Source organism: Furipterus horrens, unplaced genomic scaffold, assembly GCF_987537825.1.
Source record: "Furipterus horrens unplaced genomic scaffold, mFurHor1.1.pri manual_scaffold_4, whole genome shotgun sequence".
NCBI lineage: Eukaryota > Metazoa > Chordata > Mammalia > Chiroptera > Furipteridae > Furipterus > Furipterus horrens.
In genome coordinates, this window is record NW_028327174.1 from 129735320 (window position 1) to 129750288 (window position 14969).

At 38.2% G+C, this 14969-nt stretch overlaps 1 protein-coding gene across 1 annotated transcript in view; it reads right to left on the reverse strand.

Moving 5' to 3' along the window:
- IFT74 (intraflagellar transport 74) overlaps positions 1–14969 on the reverse strand; it is a 104430-nt gene that overhangs the window by 26045 nt on the left and 63416 nt on the right. The window contains exons 14-16 of the mRNA XM_090275790.1: positions 5078–5131; positions 4177–4274; positions 3014–3140 (exon numbers count right to left, since the gene is read on the reverse strand). Coding sequence (XP_090131916.1) covers positions 3014–3140; positions 4177–4274; positions 5078–5131 — 279 coding nt within the window. The remainder of the gene's footprint in view (positions 1–3013; positions 3141–4176; positions 4275–5077; positions 5132–14969) is intronic.

Genomic DNA, 14969 nt, shown 5'->3' on the forward strand with positions numbered 1-14969 from the left:
TGCAAATGAAAATGAAAAATAAAACTGGGGTAGACATACGTATATCTGACAAAAATGGACTTTAAAACAAAGGCTATAATAAGAGACAAAGAAGGACACACATAATGATAACTTCAACAAAAGAATATAACCTCTGTAAACATTTATGCACCTAACAAAGGATCACCTAAATATGTAAAGTAAATCTTGATGAATATAAAGAAAGAGATCAACAGTAATGAAGTCACAGTACGAACTTTTAACACCACATTGACATCCATGGAAAGATCTTTCAGACACAAGTCAACAAGGAAACAGTGGCCTTAAACAACACACTGGATAAGATGGATCTAATTGATAATTTCAGAGCATTTTACCTCAGAGCAGCAGAATATACATTCTTTTCAAGTGCACATAGAATATTTATTAGGATACCACATGTTAGGACACAAAATAATTCTCAATAAACTTAAGATTAAAATCATATCAAGCATCTCCTCTGACCATAATAGTATGAAACTAGAAATCAATCACAAGAAAAAAACTGAAAAACACACAAAGACATGGAGGTTAAATAATATGCTACTGAACAATGAACAGGTTAACAATGTGATCAAGGAAGAAATCAGAAGATACCTTGAAATGAATAAAAATGAGAACACAACCCAAAATCTGTGGACACAGCAAAAGCAGTCCTAAGAGGGAAATTCATAGCATTACAGGACTACCTCAAGAAACAAGAAAAATTTCAAATGAACAATCTAACTTTATACTTAACCCTTTGAGTGCCAACGTTGCTATGAATGACACTGACAAATTTCCCCAAATGTGCCAGCATCACTCCCAGAGACTCTTTTTTCGATGGCTATAAATATAAATAACAATGGAATAATTTGTATGTTATATTTTGTTCTCTTTTTTTGTACCTCAGGTTATATATTGATATAATTTTTTCTCATGTTGATCCAAATTTTGAATTATGCATGGCACTCAGAGGGTTAAAAGAACTAGAAAACAACAAGAATCCAGAATCACCAATTCAAAGGAACTTATACATCCATATGTTCATAGCAGCCTTATTTACAATAGCCAACTGCTAGAAACAGCCTAACTGCCCATCAGTAAATGAGTGGATCAAAAACTGTGGTACATTTACACAATGGAATACTGTGCAGCTGAAAGAAAGAAGGAACTCCTAACTTTTGCAACAGCATAGATGAAACTGGAGATTATGCTAAGTGAAATAAGCCAGGCAGTGGAAGACAAATTCCATATGATCTCACCTAAAGAAACAAGCAAGCAAAATAAAACCAGAGGCATGGGAACAAGCAACAGACTGACAGTGAGCAGAGGGAAAGGGGTAAGGGGAGAAGGGGGAAAGATGGGTGTAGTCAAGGAACAGGTATAAATGACCCATGAACATGGATGACAGGGTGGGGATTGACTACGGGAGCTGGGGGTGGTTAGGGTAGGGGAGAAAATGGGGGAAAATTGGGACAACTGTAATAGGACAATAAAAATATAAAAATTAAAAAACACTCATCATCAAATCAATAGTAGGTAGTAATCAAAATTAGAATTACCTCCTCTACTTGTTTTGCATATAATTCAGGTATACAAACAAAACTATGGTAAACAGACTCTAAATATATCTGGGTAGATAAAATATACTTTAATGTGTAGAATAATAACAATTGCCCACTTATATCATGAATCTAAATTCAACTGCATATTAATAGCATTCAGTGTGTGTTTATAGGTCCATAACCCCTTAAATAAATCTCCTAGGGAGTTTGTGGCTTAGAATGCAGAATTCTTCTGATTTTAGAAAAGTAATACAGTACACGTACTGATTATTATATAACTCCCACAGTAGGGTCTGAATCAGCATCCTGTGATCAAGTACATGAACACTGCTGCAGTAAAAAGTATGAATGGTCACACTAGGTAGGATCATTAAAGACTACAAATAGATTCATGTCAGTTCAGGTCACATTAGGTATTGCTACCAAGAGCTTTTCTGATTTTGAGATTCCAGATAAATGGACGTTATGGATCCATCATTATAGTTCAAGAATCTTTCAACATTTTTAAGTGAGTAAATATTAAGTTTCATTCCCCATGAGTACATTAAGTGCCAGAGTAATTCCAAGTAGACAAATAAAAACATAGCTAATTCAATGTCACCACATGTGTTAACATAAAGAACACCCATAGTTAGAATCCACTAGTTCAAAAATTAAAGATTCCATACAAATTCTTACATGAGTTTGAGGTCCATTTTGTATATCAGTTTCTAATCTCTGCCTGTACTATCCAAATGACAGCCACTAGACACATATGGCTTTTGAGCATTTGACTGTGTCTAGCCCAAAGTTAGATGAGCTATGATTATAAAATATCATTGATCATTTTCATATTGATTACATGTTAAAATGATCATATTTTGAAGACAGTGGGTTAAGTAAAATATATTATTAAAACTCATCTGCTGTGATTTTTAACATGGCTACTGGGAAGTTTAACATTATATATGTGGCAGCAGTTCATTTTGGTTAGACAGTGTTGCTCTGTTCTCATGTTAGTCAACATGGGTGAAAGCAATTATAACTAAAACAATACCTCCTCTAGGATACCTCTGCTAACTACTCAGACTAAGATAAATATGAGCCCTATGTATGTACTCCCATTGCTCCCTTGCTTCTATCATAGCACTATTTCATTATATTTTAATTGTTCACTTGTCATTCCCCCAAGTTGTAAGTTCCCTGAGAAAAGAGACTGGAATTTTTTTTTTTTTTTAATCTGGAAATACCCAAGTTATAGCCTAGGCATAAAGGAAGACTATCCAATGAAATAGTTGATGTGAAAAGTCTGACGAAATTCTGAGACTATAAATGATTGGAGCAATAGGCATTTATAAATTATATCCTCAGTCTTTCAAAAAGAATCAAAGAGAATAACATTAGTAGATTTTGAAAGTTCCATTTTGTTACAGACAAAAAAGTTTTTAAAATCTAGATCATTTTCTCACCTGAAGTCAAATTCCTAGCTGTACTTTGTGATTTCTGCATTTCAGTAGATTTAAAATTGAGATCATCCTGCATTATCTTCAGCTCTTGACTGGTGATAGAGGATATCTGTTTCATACGACTTATATTCTGTATTTGCAGAGAAATAAAATGAAAAAATTCCACCAATTTAACTCTCCAATAAACCTCTTAGAAAACACTGCTAAAGGATTGACTGTTTTAACTGGGTTTTTAAATATATCATTTATTATATATATTTTATAAAAGAATACAGTGAGATTCAAATCAGGTTTTCTCAGTAAGGACAGACTAAATTCAAATTCAATTTTTTTTTTTACATTTGCTTTATTTAATTGCACAAAAATAATTCAACAACACCATTTTAAGGACTGATTTGAGTCTTATAACACTAAGAATATTGAAAAGAAATCATGCATTTTTCTTGCCATGGTACCACACACTAGTGGCTGCTCAATTAGCATGTTTGCTGAATCAAAGATACTAATTAGATATCTCATTCTCTTGTAGATCCTTACAAGAACAGAATTCCTTCTATTTATACAAATTACAGTGCAAAAGTATATTAAAATATATATTAACAATTTTCAATATAATTTCACAGTTTATCTGTGCTAATGCCCTTCTAAAAGTTCAGATAGATTAACAATGGAAGAGAATCTTAATAATTGCTGAATTATTCCCTCACTTACTGCTGAATATTGGTATTATATACATATATAATATTGACATGTCATCCTTTTCCCCATCATCCAATTAATTAGCTGAATTTTGCTAGAAAGACAAAAATTAATAGCTTAAGGAAATAAAATAACAAGAAGAGAATTGGGAGGAAACATTATTTATTTACTTAGCATTTACAAGATTTTATTTATTTATTTATTTATAGGGAGAGGGAAAAGGAGGGAGAAAGAGAGGAAGAGAGAGAAACCCACAACATAGGCCAGTGCCTTGACTGGGAATCAAAGCAGCAACCTTTGACTTTGCCAGATGCTGCCCAAACAATTAAGCCACACTGGTCAGGGCTAAAGGAAACAGTTTAAATGAGCAAATGTAATAGCACACAACTATATATTTTTAGTTTTATTAGAAAAGGTAATAACAGTAAAAATTAATGAGAATATCAGGACAGGTACATAATACTTACCCGACTACTGTGCTCCAAAAGCACAACAATGTTGGCTTCTATCTGTGACTTCCGTTCCAGTTCCTGATTCTTAGTTTCCTCAAAAGTCTCAATAAAAGCTGCCAATTGAGAAATATGACAAGAAACTACTACTGACATATTTAATACTATATAAACTCTGATTTGTAGGTCTTAAGAATACACTTTTGAAAAGCAAATATTAAACTATCAATGTTTAGTATTTTATTAAACCAAAGGTAATTACTCAATAAGAACATTTCTGCATACTTTCAAACCTTTAAGATTAATTGTTATGACTTTACATGATACAAGTAAACTAAACATTTATATAGACCTAGAAGTAACAGTTGATAAAAAGGAGATCAGGAAAATAAATTCTGTTAATATAGGATCTAAAATTTGGATACATATTGTTAAATCAGAGTTGGCAATTATTGCTGTATAGCATGGTTCTTTGAAGGTAACTATTGATAGCAGACTTAGAGAAGCTACATCTAAAAGCTACTGAATTTTAGTTAGTGATAGAACCAGGTAACAATAAATAATTAAATAAATATTGTGAAAGCTACAAAACAGGCGAAAGATATTAAAGGTGAATATAGTGAAACATATAAAAGAGAATATTCAACATTCAATCAGTAAGAGGTCTGTAGATTCCCTATGCAGACTATGAGTACTAGATTTAGAATCTATTCCTAACATACTCTCATACACACACATACACATGTACAAACCTTTTCAGAATTCTTTACCTATCCCCTTACTATGCTAGATGTTTAGTAATCCTTCAAGGCACTTCTGCATTTATTAGCCATTATATCTGCCCCAAGTGAGATCTCTGATTTAAATGAACAGCTACCTGAAAATACAGTATTTTCATATCTATAATATTAACACTTACTGTCCATATTTTCCTCCCTTTTTTTTAGCTCCTTGTACTTCTGATTCATTTCACCTATAAAAGATACAAAATATAACATTAATTTCAAAAACTCCAGATACAATGCTCTAAATTAGAAATATCTCATAGGTACTCCATATGTCATTAGTCATTGAATATTCAATATTGTCAATTAGGAGTAATTCTTGTACAATGACTTATAGACTCTTAAAACAGCTGTATTTGTGTGTTTGACTACTTGGAAAAAAGGAATCCCCTGACTGGAAAGGACTTAAAGGCTTTCCAATGGTTCTCTATTTCAGCCCCAACTTGGGGCTAGTCAACCTACACATGAACACTACTAGTGATGGGAAACATAAACTCCTGAGGAAGTTCATTCCATCTTTGAATAGTTCACATTGGCACACAAGATAGCAGGGTTACTCCTTCCACAGAGCTTAAAGTCTAGGTATTTAACAAGCAATTAAAATTAAAATGTACTAAGTACTATCATAAAAAATAAAGGTACTAGAGAAGTACACAGCAAGGAAAACTAATTTAGTTGAAGGGTTCAGGAAAATTTTCTCTTAAGAAGTACTATTGAGACTGCATTATAGAGAATAAAAGAGAAAGAGTTACCTGGTCAAAATATAGAAGATTAATTTCAAAGTCAAAGCATTACAAATACATAAATTTGAAGGTGAGGATGAATACAATAGAAAAACTGAAAGAGTGGTATGGCTGAGGCAGAGAATGTTAAGTGAAAAAGTGGCACAAAGATTAGTTAGGTTATGAGAGATCTTAAAAGACACATAAGAGTTCGGGTTTCCTTTTAAGGACAATGGTAAAATTACTTACTTTTAACATAGGAAAAAATGGTCAGTTTGCATTTCTGAAAAATATTTCTGAAGAATAAAAGAGAAGTAGGATGGAGGTAATAAGACTAGTTAGGAGTTTGTCACAATAATCTGAGTGAAAGATGAAGGTTGCCTGGAGCAGAGTGGATGTAAGATTGTGAATACGTGTTTGAGGCATTTAAGAGCCAGAGTGAATGGATATTGGTGAGGGTTAGACAGGGAGAAGTCAAATATGATTCCCAGGTTTCTATCTGAGCAACTGAGGACATGGCGGTATTAACTAAAAAGAGAAGCAAGTTGAGGAAGTTACTTACAGCCATTTTGGACATGTTTCATTTAACATATGTAAAAGACATGTTTAAAAGGGCAAAAATCTGAGGGCCAGACTGATGGGTGGAATCTGACACTTTAGCCGCATAAATGGGCCACTAGAAGAGGTGGATCACAATTACTTTTAACAGGGTTTTCAGTGTAACCAAAATTGAGTTTTGGAGTTACATGGTATTTTCTTGGACTGTTGAGATAGCTGTAGCCTTGCTTCCCCCAGGCTCCAGGAAAAGTAAGCTGAATAAATTTTGTGTTTTCTCAGTTCTAGAGAGACTAAGAAAGCTTATTAGGATAATGTCCAGCAAGGATGGTGGGAATAATAGGCTAGGGATTCCTAAGGGGGTTCCTAATGAAGTACCAGCATCTAGAATGACTTTAGGAAGAAGTGTTCAAAGAAAATGGGGGAGCTGACGGTTAGAGTTAAGAGGCTAAAACCCAATGGTTAGCCTGTGATCCATATATGCTCCTATAAGGTATGTAGTTTTTCTTCCAAGTACTGGCTATAGTAGCAATAAAGTTAGGGTATAAAAGAAGATAATCAGGTAGTGCTCCTAATAACATGGAAGCATGGATTTCTACCTGTATACAGACTTCGTTGGTAGGAAATGAGTTAGGACTACATGAAGGTGAAGGCAAAGTCAGAGACCTGGGTCAGCAAACAGCTTTTTTTTGTTCTGGTCTGAAAATATTTCTCCCAAGCTTATTGCAGGCCTGATACACAGAAAATCTTGTCAAGGTCCCCCAAACAGTACTAGTAGTAAAATGTGGAAAATAAAAGCTACTGTGTAAGGACAGTACAATAAATACCCAGGGATGATGAATTCCTAGCTATTTGGCTTGTTAGATCACTTTGTTCATTGGATTCCACATCCAGAACCAACAGAGAACACCCAGAACCAAGAGGAAACATTGGGTTCACGCAGGCTAAGGCTTTGAATTCATTCACAACTTGACTGGACTACTATTCAATTCAAAAGAAAAACAATGGTCTCAGAGCATGCTGATGCAGCATGATTAGTTGTGAGGGGGAGGAAAGAGAAAATTCGTAATTAATGACAAAGTCTGTAAAGAATTAAGTTTTAAATATATATATATATATTATAGATGAATTAAGATTGATCCTCTACTTACGGCCAAGACGGAGGCCCAGACAGACATGCTGTGTGTCTCCCACCACAGCTAAGAAGGAACACAACTACCTCAAAACTAGAGACAACCAGAGGTTCCAGAAAATCAAGCTGCATGACAAATACCTAAGGCTCCACCCCTTACAACGTAACAGGTGTGAAAGCTCTACCTAAGACACAGAGGCAAACAAACACAGGAGCCTGTTAAGTTGAGGAGACAGAGAAGTATGACCACAAAGATGGAACAGATCAAAGTTCCGATGGGAGAACTAAGCAATGAGGAGATAGCTAACCTAACAAACGAGGAGACAGCCAACCTAACAGATGCAGAGTTCAAAACACTGGTGGTAAAGATGCTCAGAGACTTGACAGATATGCTTAAGTACGGCAAATGCATAAGGAAAGAAGTGAAGGCTATGCTAAATTAAACAAAGGAAAATCCACACAAAACCAATGGTGAAGTGAAGAAAACGGGTTCAAATCAATGACTTGCAACATAAGGAAGAAAAAAAACAGTCAACCAGTATAGAATGAGGAAACAAGAATTGAAAAAAATGAGGAGAGGCTTAGGAACATCTGGGACAACTTTAAATGTGCCAACATCAGAACCATAGGGGTGCCAGGAGAAGAGTAAGAGTAAGAAATTGCAAGATTATGTGAGAAAATAATGAAGGAAAAATTCCAAAATTTCGCGAAGGAAACAGACATACAAGTCCAGGAAGCACAGATAGTCCCAAACAAGCTAGACCCAAACAGGACCATACCAATACACATCATAATTAAAATGCCAAAGGTTAAAGATAAAGAGAGATTCTTAAAAGCAGCAAGAAAAAAAGCCTATAAGACTATCAGCTGATTTCTCAAAAGAAACTTTGCAGGCAAGAAGGGGCTGGCAAGGAGTATTCAAGGTGATGAAAAGCAAGGACTTAAAACCAAGATTACTCTACCCAGCAAAGCTATCATTTAGAATGGAAGGGCAGATAAAGTGCTTCCCAGACAAGGTAAAGCTAAAGGAGTTCATCACCACCAAGCCATTATTATATGAAATGTCAAAGGGACTAACTTAGGAAAAAGAAGGTCATATTATGAACATTTAAATGAGAACAAACTCATAACCATCAACAACAGACTCTAAAAAATAAAAACAAAATCCAACTAAGCAAACCGGAATAGGAACAGAATGAGGGTTATCAGCTAGGAGGGGGAAGGGGGGAAAATGGGGAAATGGTGTAGGGATTAAGAAGCATAATCGGTTGGTACAAAATAGACAGGGGGAAATTAAGAATAATATAGAAAAGGGTGAAGCCAAAGAACTTATATGCACGACCCATGGACATGAACTAAGTGGGGTGGGATTGCTGGAGGGAAGGGGGGTAATGGGCACAGGGGAGCAAAGGGAAAAAAAATGGAACTACTATAATAACATAATCAATAAAATATTCTTAAAAATAAAAGTAAAAAATATTTAAAGATATATTTATTGATTTTAGAGAGGAAGAGGAAGAGGGAGAAAAAGAGAAACATCTGTCTGTTGTATTCTGTACACACCCCAAATGGGGATCAAACCTGCAACCTAGGTACATGCCCTGACTCGGAACAGAACGCCTAACTTTTAGGTGTATGCGCCAACCAAATAAGCCACACCAGCCAGGGCACCTCCTCTAAACTTAAGAGAATCTCCTACACATGTTGTTTCTAGTTCCTCATCTTGCTATCAGACCAGCAGTCCCCAACCTTTTTGGCACCAGGGACCAGTTTCGTGGCAGACAGTTTTTCCAGACTGGGGTTGGGAGGTGATGGTTTTGGGATGATTCAAGTGCATTACATTCATGCTCCCCTCCTGCTGTGTGGCCTGGTTCCTAACAGGCCTGGACCAGTACAGGTCCGCAGCCCTGAGGATGGGGAGCTCTGTATTAGATCTCAAGACAGCACAATGAGGCTTCACCTCCTGCCATTCCAATGAAATTGTTCTCAATAAGATTATATTACTCATTACTCAATTATCAAATCAAAGGGGCAGTTTCCAACTCTTACTCTGCATTATCTGACGCTATGATACATCTTGCCTTCTTTCAATTTTTCTCATGTTTTTTGTTGGGGGCAGTTTTACTGGGTTTTCTTACTCTTAGATAATTCCTTCTCTTTCTTCTCTTCATAGCTTTCTCTTTTTCTTTATTTAAATTATTGGTTCTGCTGTTAGTTGACTTTTAATGCTACATTATATCCAAGGCAATCCCACTCATTCCTATGGTTTAAGAACTCCTAAATTTGACCTTTTTACAAATTTTTAGATTGTTTTATCCAGCTGCTTACTAGATATATTGAATATTCATCTGGATGCATTTAAGGACATCCTAATACTAGTATAGCCATAATTTAACTCATCAGTCTTCCTCCTCATGGTCTCCACCCCTCTGCATTCCCGATTACATTTAGAAGTTCTTCACCAAACACTTATTATCCAAGTCAGAAACCTGTGAGATTCCTCCCTTTGGCTCCCCTCAAATCCATGCTTCTAGTTGCCATCAAATTGAGCTGAAGACACATCTGGTCAATGTCTCCAGCTATAGAGCTGCCAGTGGGATTACACAGGACAGAGCACCCATACATCTTGACAGATTCCCAAGCTTCATAAAACCTCCTCCCTTACCACTGTTGTTAAGGAGAAAAGAGGTCAGGGCACTGGTGAACTGCTGTATTTTGTGATTTCTCAATTGGAGGATTAATATGTGAGGGGCTCATGAAAGGCAATGTACAGGTGTGGGATATCCTAAGGTAGGGAGTTAGCAAATCTATCCTTAGCACAGGAGAGAACAAGATCATAGATACCAGGAAGCTGATCAGTGTATAGTACTGGAGGTACATAGCAGGCAAGCAAAAAAATCTAATATAGTAAAATCAAGGTTAAGGAGACCAAAGAAGAGGAAAAGGACACACGGTGATTTCAGAACTGCTTTCAAATTCTGAGCACTTGATGTGATCATGGTTGCACATAATGTATTCCAAATTTACTCAGTGCCTACTATTTGCCAGGTGCTACGGATATCAAAATGAACTCTAGAAAGACTTACAATCTATTAGGTGTTCAAAAGTAATAAGTTAACACATTGCGTATGGGTGGCGAGAATTCTCATCATTTCTAAAAGGCATTTAAATTCCCCGGTATGCAATGTGTTAACAATGCAACATAAATGCTGTAACTGAGGTACAGAAGAAATACTATAGTAACTAGATGGGGGAAAGAGTTCAGGGGGATTTTATAAAGTATCATATCAGCCTGGCACTTTAACAGGTAACGTAGGAATTAGAGATGCATAATATATTTTCCTTCAAGAAGTGTATACTCTACTGAAGTCGTCGTCGTCGTCGTCGTCGTCGTCGGCAGCCGTCCGTCTCGAGAGACGATGGTGTAGCTTCTTCAGAGTCTATCTGCACCGCCAAGAATGGCTGTGCAGTCCGACTCGGGAGTGACATGGTATCTGTCTCCTCCCGTGTTGAATCGACATCTTGCGATGACGCTGAAGCTACAGAGCCTGGGCAGGGTGATATGGAGGGTCTGCTGTTGCCCATGCAGCAGACCCCCCCTCTCTTCGCAGCTGAAGGGTCCAAGGGAAAGACGGAGTCGATACAGCTTGGGTTCAGGTGCGCCGCAGGAGTTGCCGGTGTTGACTACAACGTCAAACCGCCTTAGGGACTCCGGCTCCGGATTTTCTGTCGGGGTTTACTCCCTTAGCCTTTCCCCTGAAGAGGTATGCCGCAAGGCAGCGGAGGTTTTTTGGAGTCAGGGTTTTCCTTCTCTGATGTACCCTGACTGGAAGATCGAACCAGCGACACTTAGCTCGCAGGCCGACGCTCAATCCACTGAGCTAAACCAGCCAGGGCAATCTACTGAAGTACCTCAAAGTTTACACTATAAATTCAGGCCTTTCCTTCCCTTAGAGGGAGAAAAGAAAACATGGGAATGTACTGTTACAAAAGAATTGGAATATTGCAGAAAAGACACTATTGCTTTTTGGTACTCTCTGCTAGCCAGCCACTGGAGTAAGGGAGATCTAATCTTCCTGTACTACCAAGGGGCTGAGTATCACCACACCACCTTTGTCCTCCTTGTCAGTATGTTCACCTGACTCTTACTTTCTGTCATCAAATGATGTTCTCGTTATTCAGGGCTTACAGAGCTGGCTTTTTTTTTTTTAGGATTAATATGATTTATTTCATTATCAGTTGTACAAGTAGCTGAAGCTGGGCAAAGCCAGAATGGTAACTCAAATCCCAATTATTTTTGTCAAGTGACAACTTAATTAGCAAGGCCCTGTTATGGAGCAAAGGGTAGTGGAGGGCGCCCCAGGAGGCACCAAGTGGGGCTTAGCCCTTAACAGCCAGGAGTCTGCTCCATTGGCTTAGTGCCCACCAGCCCCCTTTGGAGGAGACACAGAAGCCTCCAGAGGCATCAAGGAGGCAAGATGGGCTGGGCGGACTGTAAGACTGTGGCTTCCCTACCAAGCACTGTCTGGCCTCGGTCTCCCATCCATACAGCAGAGCTACACCACTGGAAAGGATGGCCACCCCATCCACTTCCTGGGGTGAAGCCAGCAGCCAGCCCGGGGTGTGGCTGCTGCTTATTTTTTTTCCCTAGCTATCAAACTGTTACCTAATTACAGTGTGAAGAAGGAAGGGATAGGTACTCAGGACCCAAGGTGGGAGGCAAGCCCCTTTTTTTACACTAGTAAATAACCCCAGCCTTCGTGCGGCTACACTGATTAAGAAATGGGACCAAAGCCCAGGGATCCTCCCCTCTCACATCCACGTCTGCCACCAGTGTTCCATGGCTGAGGGACAGGTAGCCCTGAGGACTCTCTCCCACTAGCTAGCCCTAAGGGCAGTAGTAGCTGAAAGCAGGCTCAGGGTTGTGGCTGCAGCTCCAGGCCCAGCTCTGCCCAGCCTTACCAGCTTTGGTCCACGTTCCTGAATGGTACCTGCCCCCCAGCCCTTTGTGTTGAAAGCTTGAGTGTTAGAAAGGAAGAGGATAGACAGAAAAAGAGGGGCAATCATTTTACAAGTTCTTAAAAAGTTACAGGAAGGTTAACTGAGTAAAAAAAAATCTTAAAAAGATCAAGCAGAGGGTGTGCTTGCCTCTTAACCCCCTTCCCAGAGGAATATGCCCAGCAGGAGGTGGTAAAGAAGTCTTACTCCAAGGCCTTCACGCTGACCATCTCCGCCCTCTTTGTGACGCCCAAGACAATGGGAGCGCAGGTGGAGCTCAGTGAGTAGGAGCTGCTGCTGTGGCCAAATGACACAAGCTGTCTCCCTCCAACAGCCTGCCCTGGGGGAGCTGTGCTCACATCACCCTGGGCTGAGCGGAGGAAGTGGAGGCAGTGAAGATGGGCCTTGACCTCCTGGAGACTGCGTGGCAGGAGAAGAGGGGTAGCTGAGCAGGGGAGGTGGGTGAGTTCACCTGAGGCAAACTCTTCTTCAGCAATGGGCACTGGATGCTGAACCTGGCTAAGAAGCTGAAGGTCAAGGCCATCTTCACGGGTTACTGCAGGAGGGGGAAACCTGTGCCTACACATGGCAGTTGCAGGGAAGGTACCTTTCAGTCCCGCACCATCTACTGAGCGTCCTCACCACCCCTCATGTGCTCCTTGCTATTTTTTTTTTATTGTATTTTTTTCATTACCTTTATCCTCTTTATAGCCCCTGCCTCCTGCAATTACCACACTGTTGTCCGTGTCCATGACTCCTTTTTTCTTGGTCCCTTGATCACCTAGCCCCTGGCCCCCAGAGCTGTCAGCCTGCTATCTATGAGAATGTCTCCATTTTGCTTGTTAGATCACTTTGTTTGTTAGATTCCACATATGAGTGATCATATGGTATTTGACTTTCTCTGACTGGCTTATTTCACTTAGCATAATGTTCTCCAGGTCCATCCACACTGTTGCAAAGGGTAAAATTTTCTTTCTTCTTATGACCAAGTAGTATTCCACTTTGTAAAAGAACTACAGTTGTTTTATCCACTAATCTACTGATGGACACGTGGGCTGCTTCCTGTATCTTGTCTATTGTAAATAACACTGCAATGAACATAGGAGTGCTTATGTTCTTTCAAATTGGTGTTTCAGGTTTCTTAGGATAAATTCCCAGAAGTGAGATCACTGGGTCATAAGGCAGTTCCATTTTTAATTTTTTGAGGTATCTCCATGGTGCTTTCCACAATGGTTGCACCATCTGCATTCCCACCAACAGTGCACTAGGGTTTCCCTTTCTTCACATCCTCACCAGCACTTGTTTGTTGATTTATTGATGATGGCCATTCTGAAAGTGTGAGGTGATATCTCATTGTGGTTTTAATGTGCATTTCTCTGAGGATTAGTAGCATTGAGCATCTTTTCATATGTCTATTGGACATCTGTATGTCCTCTATGGAGAAGTGCCCATTTTTAAATTAGAATGTTTGTTTTTTTGGTGTTGGGTTTTATAAGTTCTCTACAAATTTTGGATATTAACCCCTTATCAGAAGTATCAGTGAATATGTTCTCCCATTCAGTGGGTTATCTACTTATTTTGTTAATGGTTTCCATTGCCATCCAAACACTTTTTAGTTTGATGTAGTCCCATTTGTTTATTTTTTGTTTCCCTTGTCTGAGGAGATATATCAGAAAAAGATATTGCTATGAGAAATGTCTGAGATTTTACTATGTTTTCTTCTAGAAATTTTATGGTTTCCGGTCTAACATTTTAATCCACTTTTAGAGTTTATTCTTGTGTGTAGGGTAATAAGGTGGTCTAGTTTCATTTCTTTTGTACATATCTGCCCAATTTTACCAACACCATCTATTGAATAAACTATCTTTAGCCCATTGTATATGCTTGCTTCCTGCCAAATATTGACTATAAAGGTGTGGGTTTATTTCTGGGATCTCTCTTCTGTTCCATTGACTTAGATGTCTGTTTTTATGCCAGTACTGCACTGTTTTGATTACTATGGCCTTATAGTATAGTTTGATATTAGGTAGCATGATTCCTCCAACTTTGTTCTTTCTCAAGGTTTCTGTAGCTATTCAGGGCCTTTTGTGGTTCCATAAAAGTCTTTGAAATATTTGTTCTAGTTCTGTGAAACACATCATTGGTATTTTGATAGGAACTGCTTAGAATCATGTAGTTTTTATTCTTCATTTTTCATTTTATGTCATGTATCACATTTATTGATTTGTGAATATTTTACTAACCTTGCATTCCCAAATAAATCCCACTTATTCATGGTGTATGATATTTTTGACGTATTCACTGTCTAATATTTTGTTGAGGATCATCAGGGATATTGTCCTATTGTTTTCTTTCTGTAGTGTCTTTATATGGTTTTAAAAGTAGGATAATGCTGGCCTCATTACATGAGCTTGGGAGTCTTCCCACCTCTTGAATTTTTTGAAGTAGTTTGAGGAGAGGTATTAGTTCTTGGAATGTTTGGTTAAAGTCACATGTGAAGTCATCCAGCCCAGGGATTTTGTTTGTTGGGAGTTTTTTGATTACTGCTTCAATTTCACTAGGAGTAATCTGTCTATTCAGATTATCTGATTCTTCCTGATATAGTTTACGAAAATCGTA